This window comes from Chrysemys picta, chromosome 8, assembly GCF_011386835.1.
Source record: "Chrysemys picta bellii isolate R12L10 chromosome 8, ASM1138683v2, whole genome shotgun sequence".
NCBI lineage: Eukaryota > Metazoa > Chordata > Testudines > Emydidae > Chrysemys > Chrysemys picta.
This window is the reverse complement of record NC_088798.1, coordinates 16,866,008-16,886,175: the sequence shown is the minus strand read 5'-3', so window position 1 is coordinate 16,886,175 and position 20,168 is coordinate 16,866,008. Positions and strand designations below refer to the sequence as shown.

The 20,168-nt window shown below is 39.7% G+C and overlaps 1 protein-coding gene across 8 annotated transcripts in view; it reads right to left on the bottom strand.

Moving 5' to 3' along the window:
* Window positions 1-20,168, bottom strand: part of PATJ (PATJ crumbs cell polarity complex component) — a 212,504-nt gene that overhangs the window by 19,935 nt on the left and 172,401 nt on the right. For all 8 annotated transcript variants that reach the window (XM_065555402.1, XM_065555403.1, XM_065555408.1 and 5 more), the window contains 4 exons: window positions 9,221-9,304; window positions 4,130-4,323; window positions 2,066-2,213; window positions 795-881 (listed from right to left, as the gene is read on the bottom strand). In XM_065555402.1, coding sequence (XP_065411474.1) covers window positions 795-881; window positions 2,066-2,213; window positions 4,130-4,323; window positions 9,221-9,304 — 513 coding nt within the window. The remainder of the gene's footprint in view (window positions 1-794; window positions 882-2,065; window positions 2,214-4,129; window positions 4,324-9,220; window positions 9,305-20,168) is intronic.

The window sequence follows — 20,168 nt, the reverse complement described above, 5'->3', positions numbered from 1 at the left end:
GTACAGAGGAGGTGGTAGTATGCTGCATCTTCAACCGTGATAATGTGGTCTCAAAATATTTCCTGGGTGCCCCCAGGGAGAAATCTGATTTGCACAATGTAAATACTTTGGTGAGTAAGCCAGAGTTCCCAGAAGGAATCTCTATTATGACCTTAAGTTTTCCTGGTCAAAACAGTATGATTCAGGTGAGACAGCATCCCATAATGCCACTCTCCACTGTTGCACACAGATTTCAGTTTTGATGGCAACACTATTCACAGTGCAAGTGCTAAAAAATTGCCCTGGCTGAAAAAGGAAGCATTTTCCTTTATTTTGGAAAAAAAATAAGTAAAGTAGAAAATTGTTCTGTGTGTTCTTTGAGTGCAATATTTTGCACACCGCTCTGCTATTATAAGCTAGGCAAAGATACACTTTAGTGTCATTAAGTTATTTTGGGTTTACAAAAATAGCTACAGGAACGTAGCATTCCAATTTTGGGGGGAGGGCAGGCTTATTAGACGGAAAAGTGATTAAAGGTCTGTGGTATGCTCAAACCAGAGACATGCTGAAAATGAAAGCCCTGGCCTATTCCTCTTTTTACTTGCCCAATATTTAAGTGTAGGACACCTAATTTAAACATCTTGTAGATTAATGAGATTTACTTAAAACTACTGAAAAAGAACAGTATTGTATAATGATAATTTTAAAACAGTAATCCACGTCCCAGATTCTGTCAGCTGCTCCAGACAGACCCTCATCTATGTTCCATGAAGACCACAACGACTTTATTGTCTATTGATACAATTGTCACTAACCTGACTGCTTTGGGATGTTTTCCGTGATGATAACCAAGAACCAGCTCTCAGTCTTCCAATCTCTAGGTGCACTAGCCCTTGAGCACACTTGGAATATAATAACATATAATACACGGTATTTAAACAGGGTTACAATATTTCTGCTTTCCTAGACTTACTCACATATATTTTCAGGCCATAATGTTGAAGAAACCATTGAAAATTGAAACCTAAAACCTAATTTTTTATTCCAGTTGTTTTATCTGAACAACGTAAAAGGCATCCATCCCAGATTCGAGGGACTTCATAGAAAATCTATTGATTTCAATAGGTCTTTTCCACTGACTGAATGACCCTTTGATCAGGAGCTAGATGCTCAGCCATCCATTACAAACCAGCAGCAAACCCCACCCTACCTGTCCAACGGAAAACAATTCATCAGCAGGAAAAATACTGTAAAACAGAATGAATCTGAATTTGACATAAGCAGATTCACTTTAATAACACATCCTCATACCCTTGCTTGCGGAGTCCTAGATGGGCCAAATCCTTGCCCTCATGCAAAGCCTGAATAAAAGAACTTTGCACATGGAATCTGGAGGACAGAGACCTCTCCTCCCAACATAATTTCAGGTAGATGGCAGAGGTAGCAGGCTACAATAATTTTCCCCATGGCCAGAAATCGCATCCACAGTCTTCTGTCCCCTCCTACCCTAACACAGGCATTCTTTCCTTGGCCCATCCACAATGTCCTTTCCCACAGTCCCATGGAAAGTGTTGTGCATGTGTAGCAAAGGAGGGGGCAGAGTCTCCTTGAGCAGGCTTGTCCACGCCCTGGATGTATTTCTGGCCAGGATTTGTCCCCCAGTACTTCAGGGCAACAGCACCAACATGTGAGGAAAGCCTGGGCTTGAACAAATTTACACTGCAGTTCTATGGCTGCTAGGTTAGTGCCAGCAAAACCAAAAGCATCTCATTCCAATTCAGTTCCACAATTTTATGACTCTCAGCTTTCATAACATTTTCCCATTGCTTGAAATAAATGGTTACATTCTCAAATAAATGCCTAACGTGATATCTGTATCTTCATTTTGCTACTATGTACTACATAAATATATATGAAGAGCTAAAACTAAATGAATCTCCCAATGTAATTTCCCTATCAAATTCCTATCTGTCTCGATAATCGGTTTCAGGTTGTCCAGGCTATGTGTAAATAGCACCCCAAGATAATTACCTTGTACACACTCAGTAACTGCAGTTTCATATCTAAGAATGTATTATGTACTCACCTTGAGGATAGTGGCAACAACCTCTTGTGAGGCATTCCTCATATCCTCCCCATTAACAGACAAGATCTGATCTCCTTGTATTAATCTCCCATCCAGGTCTGCAGCTCCTCCTTTAACAATGTCAGAAACAAACACTCCACTTCCATTTCTGATAATACAAGAAGCATATGGCTAATTACACAATCCACTAGTCTCTGTGAGTGCAATTCAGATTACATACATTTATGAGACATTAAAAGAAACTTCAAAAAAAGAAGAACAGGAGTACTTGTGGCACCTTAGAGACTAACAAATTTATTAGAGCATAAGCTTTCGTGGACTACAGCCCACTTCTTCGGATGCATAACCTAAAAGAAACTTGGGAGCTGAGAAAAACTAATTTTAGATTACACCTAACCTTCTGATTGATTATAAGCTACAGATTTTAAACTCATTAAAATAGGAAACCATGCACTATTTCCCTTTCCCCTTGTGCTATTAGTTCTGGTGTGTACAATCTGTTCAGATAAGAAAAGCATATGCTACTGTAATATAAAAATACTGCCCAGACACCAAGGCACAATCTGCTAAGGATAGAGTTAGACTATCTCTTGATACGCTTGGTAAGAAGTGGCTTCACTATAGATTTTCCTTTTCCACACAGGGCCAAATGTTATCTCTTTACTGCAGCCTTGGAGTGCCCCAAGGCACAGAGAAGAGCACAGAGCACTGCACAGAGATTTTTGTAGCTTGCACATGAATTTATGCACCCTGGGCAGCACAGAGCCCAGCTCTGTGGGACGTCCCAAGTACCTAGACTGTGAGGCTTGCAAGAGCAGGGTAGAGGTGGGTTAAAACACGAAGGGGACAAGACCAGTGGATCCACCAGCCACAGAACAAGGGAAAATTACTTCCTCAGTCCCTAAAGAACTTCCTGGTACTTAGTTCAGCTACTTCAGCTTGGTGTGGAGGAAGTAAAGGGCCAAAGACAGGTGAATACTAACTTCTTTTATCCTGAAGGAACCTAAGTGCTTCACAAACAAAATGGTATATAATAATATTAATTATACACAGGGATAATTTAATCTACCACAGAAATTCAGCTAGCTCTGGAGGGAAACGCAACCGCGCCATAGGAGCACGTAGCAATACTACACAACAGTCTAGCATGAAGACAGTTGTGGGGAGGGCTGGAGAATACCATATCAGGTTTCAGGAAGTAGAATTAAATAACCTATATGAGAATCTGCTCACAACACCAGTATTAAACATCTCTTGTGAAAACTGCCATAGAATCCTTACTGACCACAAGCCGTTTGGATAACTACATGATGATTTTTTTTTTTTTTTTTTGGCAGTAAGAAACAGCACTTGCTGTGAGTTTTACACACAGAGACTGATCAATGACTTTGCTTGTGCTATAAGTTTTCTCTAGCAATAAAAGATAAATTAATATACCACAGCTTTAGTATAAACAACTTTAAAAGAAATGCTTTAAAAATACATTAGTAAAAAGCCACTTTTACTTTTTAAGCAGCTATTATTGACTGTACCCTTTCTGACTCCACATTGTGTTCTTCTTAGTATATTATACTTAATGATTGTAGAGCTCTCCAACTAATCCTCAAAATAGTTCCAGGCAGTGGGTAGTAGTACTATCCACATTTTAAAGCTAGAAAAGCTAATCCAGGTAGGTTAGGACTTGCCAGCCGTCACAGACACAAGCAGAGTTGGGAATAAAACACAAGAGCGCTTAATTCTCAGTCCTATGTTTGCTCACTAGACCACACCCTTCGCAAACTGATATTCTTAGTAATATTATGTTATGCTACAAAATGCCAAATGCTAAGGGAAACAACAAATAGCCGTGGGAATAGTGTTGTTATATTACATACACGCCACTGTTATTTCTAGAGGAGTCTAAATCAACCCCCCAAAACCCCCACGGAGAAGTTCAGATTCTGACTTTTGTGGCTGGAGCCATTCTTTCTGTATTTCACATTGTATGTAACGGCTACAATTGTTCGTATGGCAAAATAAAGTCTCACTTGGAACGCAGTTGTGGTAAAACACAGAAGTTCTTACCGTTTTCCAACGATGCTTAGACCTAGTCCTCTGCCTGTTTTCTTTTGTAGATCTACATAGAAAATCTCCAAATTCTCTTCATCTTTATAATGAGCTTCATCTCTATAAACAACCAGTTGCACCTTTTGAGGTGTCTGTCTCAAGGCTGTGATAGCTTCTTCATGACTAGCATTCCTCAAATCAATGCCATTAACCTGGAATAACCATCAAACTGTTATTTTTCCTAATTACAGTTTGTGACGTTGCACTCTATATGATTTTATAAATATATGCTAATGAGTGAATATAATGGAATATGCTTCATGCAACAGGTCTTTTGTAAGGTATTATTACAGAGCTTATAATCTACTGAATGTGATCATTCTATTTGTATAAATGTATCACTCTTGTATCTGAAACTAGAAATATGAAATATAACTCTGAGGGCCTATTGTAAATATGCAAAGTGTGGGCCATTAATGGTGGTTTGGAATCTTGATGGCTTCCATCAACCGGGACAACTGACTGTGGATGGCTCTGTTTGCAGGAAAGCCTTCCTGTAAGTCAGGCTGGGAGGAATGAAGTCTTGCAGTGACATGTGATCATGTCACGTGAACTGGAATCCATCTTTAACCTGGTGTCTTTCCATTGAGAAGGAGGGGGTGGGAACCCAGAGAGGGACAAAGGATTTCCACCTTATGCAAAAGATATATAAATGGGTGGAACAGAACAAAGGTGAGAGCCATTATGAAGAATCCCCTAGCTACTACCTGAGCTGGAACAAGAGCTGTACCAGGGGGAAGAATTGTGCCCAGGCCTGGAAGGTGTCCAGTCTGAGAAAAAAAACTTGCTGAGGCATCTCTAAGGGTGAGAATATCTGTATTCAGTTTGATTAGACATAAATTTGTGTGTTTTATTTTATTTTGCTTGGTGACTTACTTTGTTCTGTCTGTTACTACTTGGAACCACTTAAATCCTACTTTCTGTATTTAATAAAATTACTTTTTACTTATTAATTAACTCAGAGTATGTGTTAATACCTGGGTGGGCAAACAGCTGTGCATATTTCTCTATCAGTGTTATAGAGGGCGAACAATTTATGAGTTTACCTTGCATAAGCTTTATACAGGGCAAAACGGATTTATTTGGGTTTAGACCCCATTGGGAGTCGGGCATCTGAGTGTTAAAGACAGGAACACTTCTGTAAGTTGCTTTCAGTTAAGCCTGCAGCTGTTAGGGGACGTGATTCAGACCTGGGTCTGGGTTTGCAGGAGGCTAGCGGGTCTGGCTCAAACCAGGCAGGGCACTGAAGTCCTAAGCTGACAGGGCAGGAAAGCAGGGGCAGAAGTAGTCTTGGCACATCAGTTGGCCGCTTCCAAGGGGGGTTCTGTGATCCAACCCGTCACACAGTTATTAATGAGCTTTACATCCCCACAGTATCTGAGCCCCTCACAAACATTAATGTATTTATCCCTGTAACAGCACTGTGTGGCAGGGAAGTATTCTTACTCCATTTTACAGAGAGGGAAAGTGAGGCACAGAGCAAGAAATTGGCTTGCCCAGTCGCACAGGAAATCTGTGGCAGAGGCAGGAACTGGACCCAGATTGCCTGGGTCCCAATCTAGTGCCTTAACCACAACACCATCCATCTATCTACTGTATATTAGCCATTCTTACATTACCCTATGGTTTACCAATTTGACATGGTTGATTATTGACCTTGTGTATTTCAGTTATGACAACGCTGTTTTTAAAGTACTGCACAGCAAACCAGGGCATTCCTTTCTTGGAAAATATGGGTGCAATAACATCATAAAGAGTACTGTATAATAATTCCCAATGTTATCTAAAACCTTTTCAGTAGGTTCTAACTTGAGGCTTGATCTCTCAGTCCTTACGCAGGCAAAATTCCTATCGACTAAAACTGACTGCAAGATATGTGGTATTCAGTGATTTGGTATTTGCAGATATCTGCCCACTGCCTTTATCAACAGAGGTGAATAAAGAAGCCAGCTAGCGAAAAGCAAAGGAGAATCAAATCGACATTTTAGTTTGTCACCTCTCATCTTGAGTGGAGGTGACTGGTATAGGCCACCGTGGGAAAACTCACACTTGCAGATATCCATAGACAAAAACCCACCACCTACCATAACTTCAGGCCAAAATTTTCAAACTTGAGAGTGCCGAGGCACTTCAACTTAGTGGCCTGAACTTCTGAGGTGCTGAGCACCATTTTCTGATGACCAATGCTTCTACAGTGCCAAGCTTTACACATTGCACTGTGAGCTTTCCTACGATGCCTTATACTGGGTCACCTCAACTTGAAGTGAGATGTACTTTTTATGGTAACTCTGTCCTGGCCTCTCCTGATCAGAAAGCTGTCAGCTGGTGGCTTTGTAGTGTTCACTCTTGTCTACTGAACAATGGGGAGAAACGACCAAACTCAATTCATTTACATTCATAAAGCTACTTCCGCTCCCAGTATCAGAGGTGAAAGTGTTATCTTTCTCCTCTGCACATTATACATTTCTGTTGCTTTTTCTTTGCTGGTATGAATGGTAAGATTCCCCCTCCCCCCCAATATCACAATGCTGAAGAACAGAAAAAATAAGGAAAAAATTAAGTGCTGGCTGGAAACCAGATCTTCTCATCTGTGGTAAGAGAGCATTATTTTCTCTAATTCTCATTAGTAGATTCACTATTTTCAAATGTAAACTTACAGAAAAGTTAGGAAGTGACAATATTTTAGCTTTAAAGAGGTAGCTATTAGATGATTATTGTGCTTTGTTCCAATAGATGGCACACAAGACCACTACAGAAGCTCTCAGTTAAGCTTCTCGACCTAATCTGAAAGCATTATAGGTTAGTAAATTCAGATTGAGTTTGAATGGTGCAATGGGTCTGAGCAAATTTAGAAGTATTCAAAAAGTACTGAAACTTGGAATTCTGATTCCAGATCTAGCCAAACATAGTATCTGTATCAATATCCTTTAAAGTAGGCTTTGCAGAATTCAATTTTTATTTTTGCATAATGTCAATCGATACCAATGTTTATTTTTAAACTTCTTTTAAATTATCAATTTAAATTTTCACAGTTGTACAAAATTATGAGTTTTAAAGCATCCCCCCCTCCCCAATTTTTATCCATTTAAATGTTCACAGATGCAGGAAAATATGGGGGTGGGGGTGAGTGAGAGAGAGAAAATAATTATTTAATGACAGTAGATGCTGAGATTCAAAGTGTTAAAGCTTTATACATGTTAATACACAAATTGTCAACTTCACATGTCAAATTATACAAAGTAAATATCCTTAAATCAAACTCTAATAAATTCTCAAGCAGCATTTTTGTTACTTTGCCCATCTGTAAATTTCGATTACCATCAATGGAAATATTCTTTCCTTGGTTTGGGTGTGTGTGTGGTGAAATTGACATTTACAGATAAAAATCTAATCCTTCAAATTTACTTTACGCCAACTTCAGATTATTTGCTCTGTGCATTCATTTATTTGTCATATATTAAAAAAATTCTAGTGTGTCAAAATTTAAAAGTTTAATAGGGAAGCTGAAACAGTATTTGTATAAAAGTATAATACAGTAATTGTAGAATGTAATACTGACACAAATACAATAGTGTATATTTTTATAAGTTACTATGCAGGGAAAAGGTCAGTTCTTTGTACTCTTAATCATACCATAGTCATATATTAATCATAAAATACACTAAGTTCATTAATTCTAAATCGGATGCATACATTTATGAATATGCTATACATCCCTATATTTTTCTTTACACATATATGTCTACACATGTTGTACATTTGCCTCATTAGGGCAGTTTTAAAGGTTACAATTCATACAAACATTATGGCATACACACATTTGCACCTTCCTGCATGGTCAGTGAAGAATTTATTAACCTTCTGCATTTTTATCACATGGTTAATAATCATATGTTGTTCAGACACAGTTGTTTATAAAACGAAAATAAATATAGCCATAACATTAAAAAAATATTTTCTGTGCAAGAGTTGTAAAAACAACTCCCCAAGTGCCCCTCACTATTTTTCTAACCCCATGCACTACAGCAAAATGGGTGTGCTGGGAATTTGTCCTGATCTGACAGCGAGACACTAAAAACAGCTGTACTAGAACCACCAGAGCCTGTCTCAAGTCTAATTTGCAGTCAACAACATCCCTCTCTTAACCCTCTCCTCTCTAGATTTCCATATATTTGAATTTCCAATTGTCTCTAACAATTATGGTGTCAGTCTTTTTGTTACATTAAGGTACAAATAAAATTGTTCTGGTGACCATGTGCATATTAAACTAGTCAATCAAATTACTCTAATTATATAAGCAAAATACAAGCCTAAAGGTTTTACACCACAGACTAAGCTCCATAGATCAGCCTGCATGAATAGTTTGGAATGACTCTGCAGTCACCCACTTATTTGCATGATATCCTGCAAAGCTCAGCTTTTATGCCCATGTATAGTTACAGACAATACATTAAAAAATAAACCATAAACACTCTATTTTTCTCAGTATAATGCTTTAAAAGGCTCTGGGGTCCAGATAAAATATCAAGCTTATAAAAAGGGTAGTAAAAACGGTACACCTTTATAATTATGTTGATTATTGATGAAACATACACACTTACGATTATTAATCTGTTGAAGATGTTGTACTAATGCTGACCAGAATTGCAATGATATGCTCTACATATATATTGCAGAACATAAAAGCATAACACAGGTACTAAAGGTTACACTATAAAGCAGGCTTCTAAATAAAAGATTAAACAGATGGATGATTCTTAACTATTGTACATTTGTACATGACATTGATGTAATTCAAAAACTATCTTGTCTGATAAAATGTAATATATTCTCAAACTGTAATTGGTAATTTATAGCAGTTTGTCAAATATTATTTCCTGGGATTTTCTTATTGGTAAAAAAAAAAAAAAAAAAAGCTTCATGAACATACTATAACCGGTGTCTTCATTACAAGTATCAGAATCTACTAAGTGGTTAGAGTGGTCCTCTGAAGAAAGCAATTTTGGATTAAATACAAAGCTATTTAAATAGGCGTCATAATTAATTTACCTCAAGAATCTGATCACCAGCCCAGAGTCGACCATCTCTAGCTGCTGCCCCTTCTTCATAAACTTCATGGATAACTATGGCATCCTGTAGAAACAAAATTTTCTGCATTAATTCTCATCCATTGCAAAAGTTTCTTAAAATTGATAGTTACTCATCCACATCACACAGCAGATAACTGAGTACCACCATATTCAAAATACACAGCATTCCATGATTTAGTTGATGTGAAGACAAGTAAGGCTGTGCTACAGATTATAAGAAAATTATTACACCCATTCATCTGCTATCATCTACATTTTGGTTAAAAATATTTTGCTCACCACTTCAGAGTAGTACTTCTGACTAGGTTTCTATCATTTTTATACATTGGCATCAGCAATATATGAACTCTACCTGAACTGGTGCATTAATACCATTTACTTTTTATGACATACTTTAAAACCAGACTTTTCAGAGTTATGAGTATTTTTAAGGGTTTGGCATAGATGCTCAACATTAGGCAGGAACTTGATGCCGTGTGGTGAATAGGGTGGTTAGATCTGCAAGAAATGAAATCCAGAAGAAATGAACAATGGTAAATACTAGTTTATTACTGAGGTTGGAAACTGTTGGCAGTGGCAGATGTAGTTCAGGGAAGGTTTCAGTGATACACTCTTATTGCCAGCAGTAGATGTCCCCACAGAAAAAGCATTACAAAGAGCATTTTCTTATTTTGCTAGTGCTTTCTTTTTGCATTATTTCCCTTCACCCCCAATACCCCACTGCAGTATTTCTTAGGCCACAGTTCTGACAACTGGCCTCATCATCAAAAAAGATATGCCATTTTATAGTGTATTTATAACTTTTCTTCATTCCTTGTCCTCTCCAAACACTGAAACACAAAGAATCATTGGCTGCAACAATGCAGCCGATAATCATGTGTAGTGATCTCAGGTCTGAGGGTATCAGATACTCATCTCTTGAGTAGATGAGACCTACAAACATGTTATAGTTTCAGAGTCCCTTTATCAGCCCAATATATTATGAACAAACAGTCTTTCTCCAGGCTTTGTAGCACAAGGCTGTAAGGTAGCAAAGTGCAGACCCTGCTTTGCAGTCCCTTCCTGACTGCATATAAGTAGGAAACAGCTGCTGCTGGTAGCATATAAAGTGTGTTCATGTTTTTAAAAACATTTTTAGATGCTGCATATATACATCACTCATCGCAAGGTTACATGACAAGAGAAAAGTATCTTTGTGTGATACTTTATTGGCGCACGTGGTGTAACCTGAACAAAGAGGGGGGGAAATCAAATGTCCAAAGGCTAATCCTGTGATAAAGAAAACGTCCAGAAGCTTCCTCCATTTTAGTCCCACTACTGCTTGTTTTAATGATGTAGACTTGTATTTACAACTACTCTGCTCTTATTGAAGCACAGCATCATTATCGAACTCTGTTCTCTGATAAATATACACCATTTATCCAGAGCAAAACTGGCAGGGCAGGGGACAGTTATCACAAATGGATTACAGCTGATATAAATATCCCTGATGCCAAAAAAAAAAAAAAAAAAAAAAAGGGGGGGGGGGGGGGAAGAAGATTTCATTCTGCATAAAGGAATGCAAAATACTATGAGCTATGTAATAAGTAACAGAGATAATTAAGAAATCAAAAGAACAGATCAATTTAAGGAACAATACCAACGGTAACTGCAGGGTTTTGTAGAAATAATGTAAGCAGCTGCCACCAAAAGAACTAAGTGACAACAAATTCATTTACGTTTGGGCAGTCAACGCCTCATGCGTCAAAACCCCATGCTACTCCAATGTCAATCTTTTTTGCCCTCCAGGTTTTACATCTTCTTTAAAAAAATGAAAGATCACGTTAAATTGCTGGGGCTGGGGCTTTTCATCTTGCTGAAGCTCCTGGGATGATGCTGACAAACATATTCTAATCTGAAGTTAGTCATGGGTATCAGCAATGAGTTTTGATTAACCTCAGATGCAAACTGGTGCATTGGGGCAGTAGAACCAAGACAAGGTATGCAAGATTTGAGAAGAGTCCAGTCCTTCACATTTCTATCAGTTCTACTTGAAATAGCAGACTCCGCACATGGCACATGTTAGGAAAAGTCAGCAGAGACTTGTGAGTCTGCAGTACACAGCAACAGGTACTGTGTACTTTTAGAGCTGGCTGGGAATTTTTCAAGGAACTTTATAAAAAAAAAAAAATCCAGAAAATGAACCAAAACTATTTGCAGGGAAGGTTCGTTGAGATGTTCAGATTAATCATTTTTAAAAGGTCAAAAATCAAATGAATGACCTGATCTGAAGATATTGCTGCTGCTGCTATTTTGAGATGTTTATGTCATGAAAAATTTTGAGATTTTGATATATATATATTTTTTTGTCCTGAGTTAGGACAGAGAATTTTTTCAAAATACCAAAATTCTCATGGGATGGGAAAACTGTTTCCCACCCAACTCTACTCGGACACAGAGGAGCAAATAGTAGGAAGGTGTACAGCAGATACACAGTACAAGATATGCAGTATGGGCAAGGAGTTGAAACTCAGAGTTCTGAATACAATTTTTCCTGTTACCATGCAATAGCACAGTACGAGCATTTACAATCCTAATCAGGATTAGGCCTCAGTGCCCTGGGCATCGTACAAATACATGGATAAACACACTTTGTATCTGGAGAGCTGATTTAAGGATTGGAGATAAACCTGTATAAAACACTTCCATTATCACAATTTTAAATAAATACTTCATTAGAAACTTTGAATACTCAGTTTCTTTACAGGTTATTCCACAGTGCCTGTAGTGTGAAGTACTTTCTAACTTAAATAAGCCTTGTTATAGATGGATGGTAGTGTTACCTGGAGCTTAGTTTGCCTAACAATTTCCACTGTAAGACCCTGTATTTAATTCCTTTTATGTAGTTTTTGTGCGTGTGATCAATCTAATGGCAGCATTCACAGCTCCTTCTAAAACCAGCTAGCCCAGTCAGTTACCAACCTTCCCCAATATTATTTAGTACATACAAATCTCCAGATACTTAAAAACACTACTGATGTCACCCTCTTTCTTGAAGGCTTAGATTCAGGAAATGTCAAAAACTATTAGCCTGAATCACTTACATTCATTATTTGAGAAAGCAGTTGGTTCCCCATTAAACTGGTGTCCTTGCACATGTTAGAAATTTAAGTGGGCTATATAGACACAATTTATATACTGTAATAAAAGGAACGCTGTTGTCATTGCTACACTTATTCTGATAAAGAACATTTCTAGATTTAAAAAATGCATTTGACCTGCCAAAGTCTTATTTTTCTTACATAGTCTTAGCCAGATTATTTTAATCAGACTTGTCAAGTAGATGCAAACAATTTGAACCAATGGATGCTGATTGCACAGTCAAGATTTTAAAACAGCACTAAGAAAGAAAGAAAGAGACTGATCTTAACTTACAGTTCTAAACAAACAGTAATCCTTCCTCCTATTGTTTCTGGGCTTGGTCCAAAGTATATTGAACTCTATGGTAGTCTTCCATTGTCTTCAATGGACTTTGGATCAGGCCTTATATGCATAGGGTATTATATTATACTGTTTTGAACATACATGTACAATTATCAAAAAACATTTAAGTTACAGTTAGGGATTCTTAGTGGCACTATTATAGTTAATATTTAAAAAGCTGCTTACATATTATATGCATGCTATATAGGGGTCTTATGTCCTGTCTTGGTCTTGTGCACTATCCTAGTCTAGCCATCCAACAACTGAATGGCAATCTGTAATGATTCCATCAATGTACAAACATATCATGGTTATCTTGGGGGTCCCAAGGACAGAAGCCATGATCTATGGATACCAAAACAAAAACCACATCTACTGAAAGAGAACGTCTACCAAAGGAGAATGTCAACTTGCTTTTAGTCAGAGCTTTAAACTTCTGAGGGCCGGCCAGCCGAAGGCAGTATACTGCAGCAATGCATTTATTTTCTGATTGTGCTCTCTTATATTTATAAAGGAACATATGTGACTATACACATATATTTTTGATCTGCACTATTTTCTTCAAAACAATCTGCATCAGGGCCGGCTCTAACTTTTTTGCTGCTCCAAGCAGCAAAAAAAAAGCGCCGCCCCACCGAACCCCCCCCCCGAGCGCCACGCCGCCCCCCCGCCGAGCGCCACGCCGCCGGAGCCCGCCCCCCCACTGAGCACCGCGCCGCTGGAATGCCCCCCGAGCGCCGCGCCCCGCGCCGCCCCCCGCCGAGCCGCTGGAGCACCCCCCGCGCGGAATGCCACGCCGCGCTGCCCCCTGCCGCCCCAAGATTGGCCGCCCCTTACCAGGTGCCGCCCCAAGCATGTGCTTGGTTGCCCGGTGCCCGGAGCCGGCCCTGATCTGCATTTTACTAGAATCACACCGTAAGGGAAACATGTCACCCTATGTGTGAACAAAAATACTGAAGAAGAGCTCTGTGTAGCTCAAAAGTTTGTCTCTTTCACCAATAGAAGTCGGTCCAATAAAAGGTATTACCTCATCCCTCTGATATCAACACGGAACCAACACGGCTACAACAACACTGCAAACAACGAAAATACTATAGATTTAGAGCCTGATTTTCAGAGCTAGTAAGCATCTGCAGCTCCTATTGGCATTATGGGTAAGCTCGGCACTTTACAAAAATTGAAAAGTTAAAAAAAAAAAGAAGCTCAAAAATCTATCAGGTAAAAGGTTCTTTAAAGTAAGATATTTATTTGCTACAAAATACACGCTGCTTTATTTATTTATTTATTTATTTTGGCAAAAAAGTGCCGAAACTAGACATTTTAATCATTGAGTATTTTGACAATGCATGCTCCATTAATCTCGGAACACTATACAAATCAGAAAGTGAAATACTATTTAATAGCTCTCATGTGTGTTTGAAAGGTCCAGTGTACATGCCAGGATATGCAAACAGCAGTGCTCCATGTTAAACAGGAAATTTTCAGACTTCTACAATTTTAAACATCCATATTTATGGAACCAGGAGTAAAAGGTGATGGGAATATCTTGAAGCCAAAGGGAAACTACAGCAAGAGAACCGTTACTTACTTTACAGTAATTGTGGTTCTTCAAGATGTGTTGTTCATAGATTCGACCCTTAGTCCGCATGTGCACAAGATCAGATTCTGTTTGGCCAATGGTGTCTATTGGGACTGCACCAGTGCCCTTGGTGCCCTCAGGCCCACTCTAGCTGAGGGCATAAAGGGTCAACAGGCCCAACCACACAGTTCTTTCTTCAGTGCAGAATCTCATAGGAATAGACTCCATAATGGTGGGGGGAAGGGTTATGGAGTCTGTCCTTGAAGAACCACAGTTATTGTAGGCAAGTTACCTTTCCATCTTCTTTCAGTGATTGGCCGCACAGATTCCACTCTCGATGACTAACAAGCGGCTGTCTATTTGCTTGAACATGGGTAAGAGGAAGTCCTACTTGAATAGTGACTGCAGGACAGCCCTCCCAAAACTGATATCTGATCTGGAAACCTATATGAGGGAACAGTGAGTGGTAAACGTGTGGCTCAAGCTCCACATAGCTGCTCTACATATCTCAGGTAGAGGAATATTCCCCAAACAGGAGGCTGCCTGAGCTCTAATGCACTGAGCTCTAACATGGCTTGGGGGAATCTTTTCTGGATAACTCCTAGTATTTTCTTACATAGTCGAAGACCCACCCACATAACCTCTATGTGGATATAGGTTGTCTCTAGACTCTGGCAGCAAAGGTCATAAATAGCCTGCATGTATTCTTGAAGGATCTTGTTCTCTCTGGATAGAATGACCATGTTCTCATTACGTCAAGTGTGTGAAGCTTTTCTTCACACAAGGAAGAGTGAGATTTAGGTGAATATTCTGGTTCATATGGTCAGTGAAGAGAGAACAATTGGTCAGAGATCCCCTCCTATCCAGGCTTGGAGGTCTAAAAACCACAAATAGCACAGGCATCAGGGAATGAACATAGTTACCCACAGGTTGTTCTACCTGATCTTTCAGAGAAGCTATGTGACTGTGGAGAGATGAATGAAATCAGCTTCCTAAACAGGAAAAGCACTGATCTGGTGAGCCCTCAGGCTCGAGAATCACAGACAATCATGGGGCAATTTCACCAGCTGTTCTGACATAAGCCATCTACAGTTAGGCATATCCCATCAGTGGTAGACCTGAAACTCTACGTTTGTTGGTTGAGACTCCAACACTCATTTGTTGAGAGCTAATGGCAACTGAGTTAATCCCTTTGCAATATTTCTTTCCTCCTGCTCAGAAGGACAAGAAGTGGCGTTTCGACCAGGAGCCTCTTCCCAATGCAAGTTGGCAACAAGACCAATCAAGACCTTTGCAAACATTTGGGGCAATGGGAAAGGGGAAAAAAAAAACAAATGCAAGGATCATGAAACTAAAATGCACCCTACTAATCAATGACAGTCATCCTCTTTCAAAAGAAGTCACCTGGCAAGTAGGGAGATAAGAAGGGATTATGGGCGAGGGCCTCCACAGAGAACTACAGCTTATGGAACCAGTAGCTGAAGAAGCACAGCTCCAGGATTCTGCAGAAGCCTCAATCTGTGTCAGGTCCAGGAAACACTGGAAGTAAAATACCAGGCTCAATTGGCTCAGAGGACCTCCACTACGAGATATTGGGGTTCTGGAGGAGGGGTGAAAGGGAGGGGCACCTCATTCCAGTCAGCCTGCTTGCTGAAGCTGAAGGATGGAGCTTTGGGGGAGTAGTGGGGAGATGCAAGGGAATGAGCCCTGCCTGCAAGAACTGAAGCAGAAAAGAGAGACCAAGCTGGCCAAGAACAAAAGAGGAAGTGAAGAATACTGAGGAAGAGAAAGAAGTGGAGAGAAGAAATCCTCCACTTCCAGAACCTTGGCCTAGACAAGAGAGGAGGCCTGAACTTCTGATGAAGAGGCTTCTTTTGCACGACACCGAATGGTCCTTGGTTACCTTGTCCAGATAGTCTCCGAAAAGCTTAATCCCCATAAAAAGGATATCAGTTAATTTTGATTTGCCCCGTCTCCAATGTGTTGTTCTAGTCTCTGAGCCAGATATCTAGATGGACTACCAGCACAACCTTCATAAGATCTAGCCACCACTTTGGCACAGTCAAGGGCATCACCACTGAGATAAAAAAATATTTGTCTTCTTTGTGTCTGCATCCTTTTTCCATTGCCTCTTTCTATCTTTTAGTTTTTTCTCTCCTAAGGAAGAGAGAGAGAGAGAAGGGGGCAGAGCTGGAGGACTGAGACAGGTGTTCCATGCCTTCACTATCAGAAGACAAAAAACTGGAAGGAAGTAGGTAGACTCTTGCTGATAAGATCTGTCACTTATGGTAAGAGTTAACTGTACTTCTTGGGAAGCAAGGAGTTATTTGCATTTCCCATATACAAACAATGGGAGAAGAGAGGTATACAACAAATGCAACTGTATGGGAAGAGAACAGGAAAATAAATGTCTAAAAATATATGATTAATGTTTGACACATTACTTACTGTGTCTCAGATTTAAAGAACAATAATATCGAATCTCTTAACTCAAAGGTTTTTAAAATAAACTAATTCCCAGAGGCTCTCTTAAAGGCAGTATTTTATGTCTTACAACTTCTTGTTACTTAGTCACAAGTAGACTTTATTGATATAAAATATGTAATATGTCAAGTATTCTATATGAACTCAAGCATTTCCCAAAGGGGAACTATGGATGGTAAATTATACACATGATAATGTGAGCAATCTTTTGTTTAATATTCACAGTCTCATGAGGAAATAGTTGTATTCTGATTTGATTAACCGATCGTACTGTTTGCCTAACCCAGAATAACACATTTCAAACAAATTCACCATGCAGTAAAGTATATTGCAGCCAATAAACATAGCTATTAAAGTTGATAAAGAGGGCAGGACCTTCCAATGATTAGTAGTACTACAGGATTACAGACACATCCACTCACCCAGGGCAAGTAAAATATCATTAATTGTTTCATTATCATCAATCATCACAGTAAAGGGAGAGAAAACAGATTTTGTGCCTGACCTTATAAATCTGTCATTACACTTTTAAAGGCTGGTTCATGGATAACAGTAGAAGTCAGCTGGTTGCATGAAGGGTGTCATTGAAGAATTTGGCCCCATATAAGGATTTTTCCAGAATTTAAAATAAATCCAGCTGCTGGTTACTTGTAGGCAGAGGAAGTTACACCAAATAAACTGTGCTATATAGGAGTATTTGTTTCTAAATTCACAGATCTAAATGTAACCCAGAAGACAAAAGTTCAGCAAGAGCAACCAAAGGCTGATTAATAGCAAAATGCCTACCTTATGTAAGTAGTATATTTAACGTACCATGCTGTATGCAGAATCCTTTCCAGAACCCAGATGCTTTGCAATGACTAACATTCACAAAGGATTAACAGATACCCAAAATGCAAAGCCAAAACACTACTGTAATAAAACAGGCAACATAATGTAAAAATGTATTACTGAGTTAACATAAAAATATTTTTCATTTCACAATATTGAAAAACTTTTCTACAGAAGGTCAAGAAAAAAAATCTGTTTCCCATTTAAGTACAAACCCCTGCATGAAATGTTCACTTGCCAAGTTCCATTTAAAAAAACTGTTAACCCACAACTTCAATATGAATATAATTTTTCATGCTAAAATATAGATTTATTTTAAGGAAATGGATAATATTTGTATTACATTTTATGGGCCTCTCTAGTTACATCTGGTCCATATTTATTCAAATTTTATTCAGCTTGCATAATATTTTTGCTTACGGTTATATTAATTAAGATCAGAAAAGCTTAAACCTGAAAATTCAATGGCACTATTCATTAACGTTCCTTCAGTCTGCAGTCATAGACATTTGCAAACTCTCCTTTGATTCTGAAATAATAAAACTAAGGTAATAAGATGTTTAGTGTAAAAATATATGACTTAAGTAAGAATGATAGAAAGAGCTATGAATCACATGCCAAAGCAAACCAAAGGTTTTGAAAACGTATACATGCTCACGTTAGAAGGAATAAAAAAAGTGCAGGACCATGTACAAAATTTTAACTCCCTCACTCTCGTTTTTTTAATTAAATTAAAATTGTGAAGGAAAATACCCAGGACCCAATGTATACCATAGGGTAGATCAGATGCATGAAAGAATGAAAGTGTAGGAGACATGAAGCCAGATGCTAAGTTGCTTCAACTACCTGTGAGGCACAGCTATTCCTGAAATCATTTTTTGAGATGTCCTATTGCTTTTGAATAGCTTTAGCTTAAATTTTGTCATTGATTTGAAAGTGATTGACCCTCTAAAAGTAGACACTTCTTGGCAAGATAGAGCTCTTGTGAAGGATACAGGTTACTGAAGGCTATCAAGTATATGATCTGCAACTCTTGTTTATTTTGACTCCTCTTTGTGATGACTTGTATGCAATGTTTTCTTGTTGTGGGCCAATGTTCATTAGGAACAAGGATGAACCCACCAATCTCATTTTTATGTTATCCATTCAAGAAACCAACCCAGTTCTCCACTATTTCAAGTCAAAGACATTAACGCAGCTGACATCAAATTGCCTCCTATTTTATAAGTTTGATGATGAGACTAACAACTCACAATTAATTCACTTATATGAGATACCTGTCCAATTTGCAATCTACACTGGCCCATCTGAACCATTTTACACAACTACACAATTAGGTTAGCCCACACACCGAGGCAAAACTATCCAGAATGCTGAAGAATTTTCTCATTGCTTGAAACATCAAAGGCCCTATCAACTTACAGTTTTCTATCTCCATTAGCACCTTCCTACAGAACCATATTTTAAAGTTAAAGTTTAGAGAAATTACATTAAGTTTAAACAAGGTTCTATAGGAGGGTGCTAACAATGTTAAATGAGACTAGTATCTCATTTATACATAGCTTTCAAAGTTTCTACGTACTGGCACAAAGATTAAAGCATCTACACTATAGATCTATTTAATGATTACTGACCACCTTGACTGCCTGTTGATTAGTAGTGTACTTCATATACTGAAGACTAAAAAGAATGAGATCAACTTGTGTCTTCCTTCCTTGAGTGCACACCATTCAGTAGGGTTACCATATTTCAACAAGCAAAAAAGAGGACGGGAGGAGCCCCGCCCTAGCCCCGCCCCTGCCCCTCCCACTTCCCGCCCCCCCAGAACCCCCAACCCTCCCCCCGTTCCTTGTCCCCTGACTGCCCCCTCCTGGGACCCCTGCCCCTAACTGCCCCCCAGGACTCCACTCCCTATCTAAGCCTCCTTGCCTCTTGTCCCCTGACTGCCCCAACCCTTATCCACACCCCCACCCCCAGACAGACCCCTGGGACTCCCACGCCCCATCCAACCACTCCCCACCCCCTGACAGCCCCCCCCAGAACTCCCAACCCATCTAAACCCCTCTGCTCCCTGTCCCCTGACTGCTCCGATCCCTCTCCCCACTCCTGCCCCCTGACAGCTCCCCCCCAGAACTCCCAGCCCCCTACCCCCCCCGCTCCTTGTCCCCTGACTGCCCCCTCCTGGGACCCCTGCTCCTAACTGCCCTCCAGAACCCCACCCCCTACCTAAGACTCCCTGTTCCTTGTCCCCTAACTGCCCCCTCCTAAGACCCCCCCCCAACTGCCCCCAGGACCCTACCCCCTACCTGTACCCTGACTGCCCAAAACTTTTTCCACTCCCCCCCAAAAGCCCCCCCCCCGTTTCTTGACTGCCCCCTCCAGAACCTCCCTGGCCCCCTTACCCTGCTGCTCAGAACAGGGTGTTGGGCTCTGTGCCAGCCGGACACATGGCTGAGCTCCCCAGCACAACAAAACCCGGTCCCTGGCCCTGCACAGTGCTGCCGGACCAGGCTGCAGGAGGAGGAGCTGCCGGCCTGCTCAGAATGCAGGG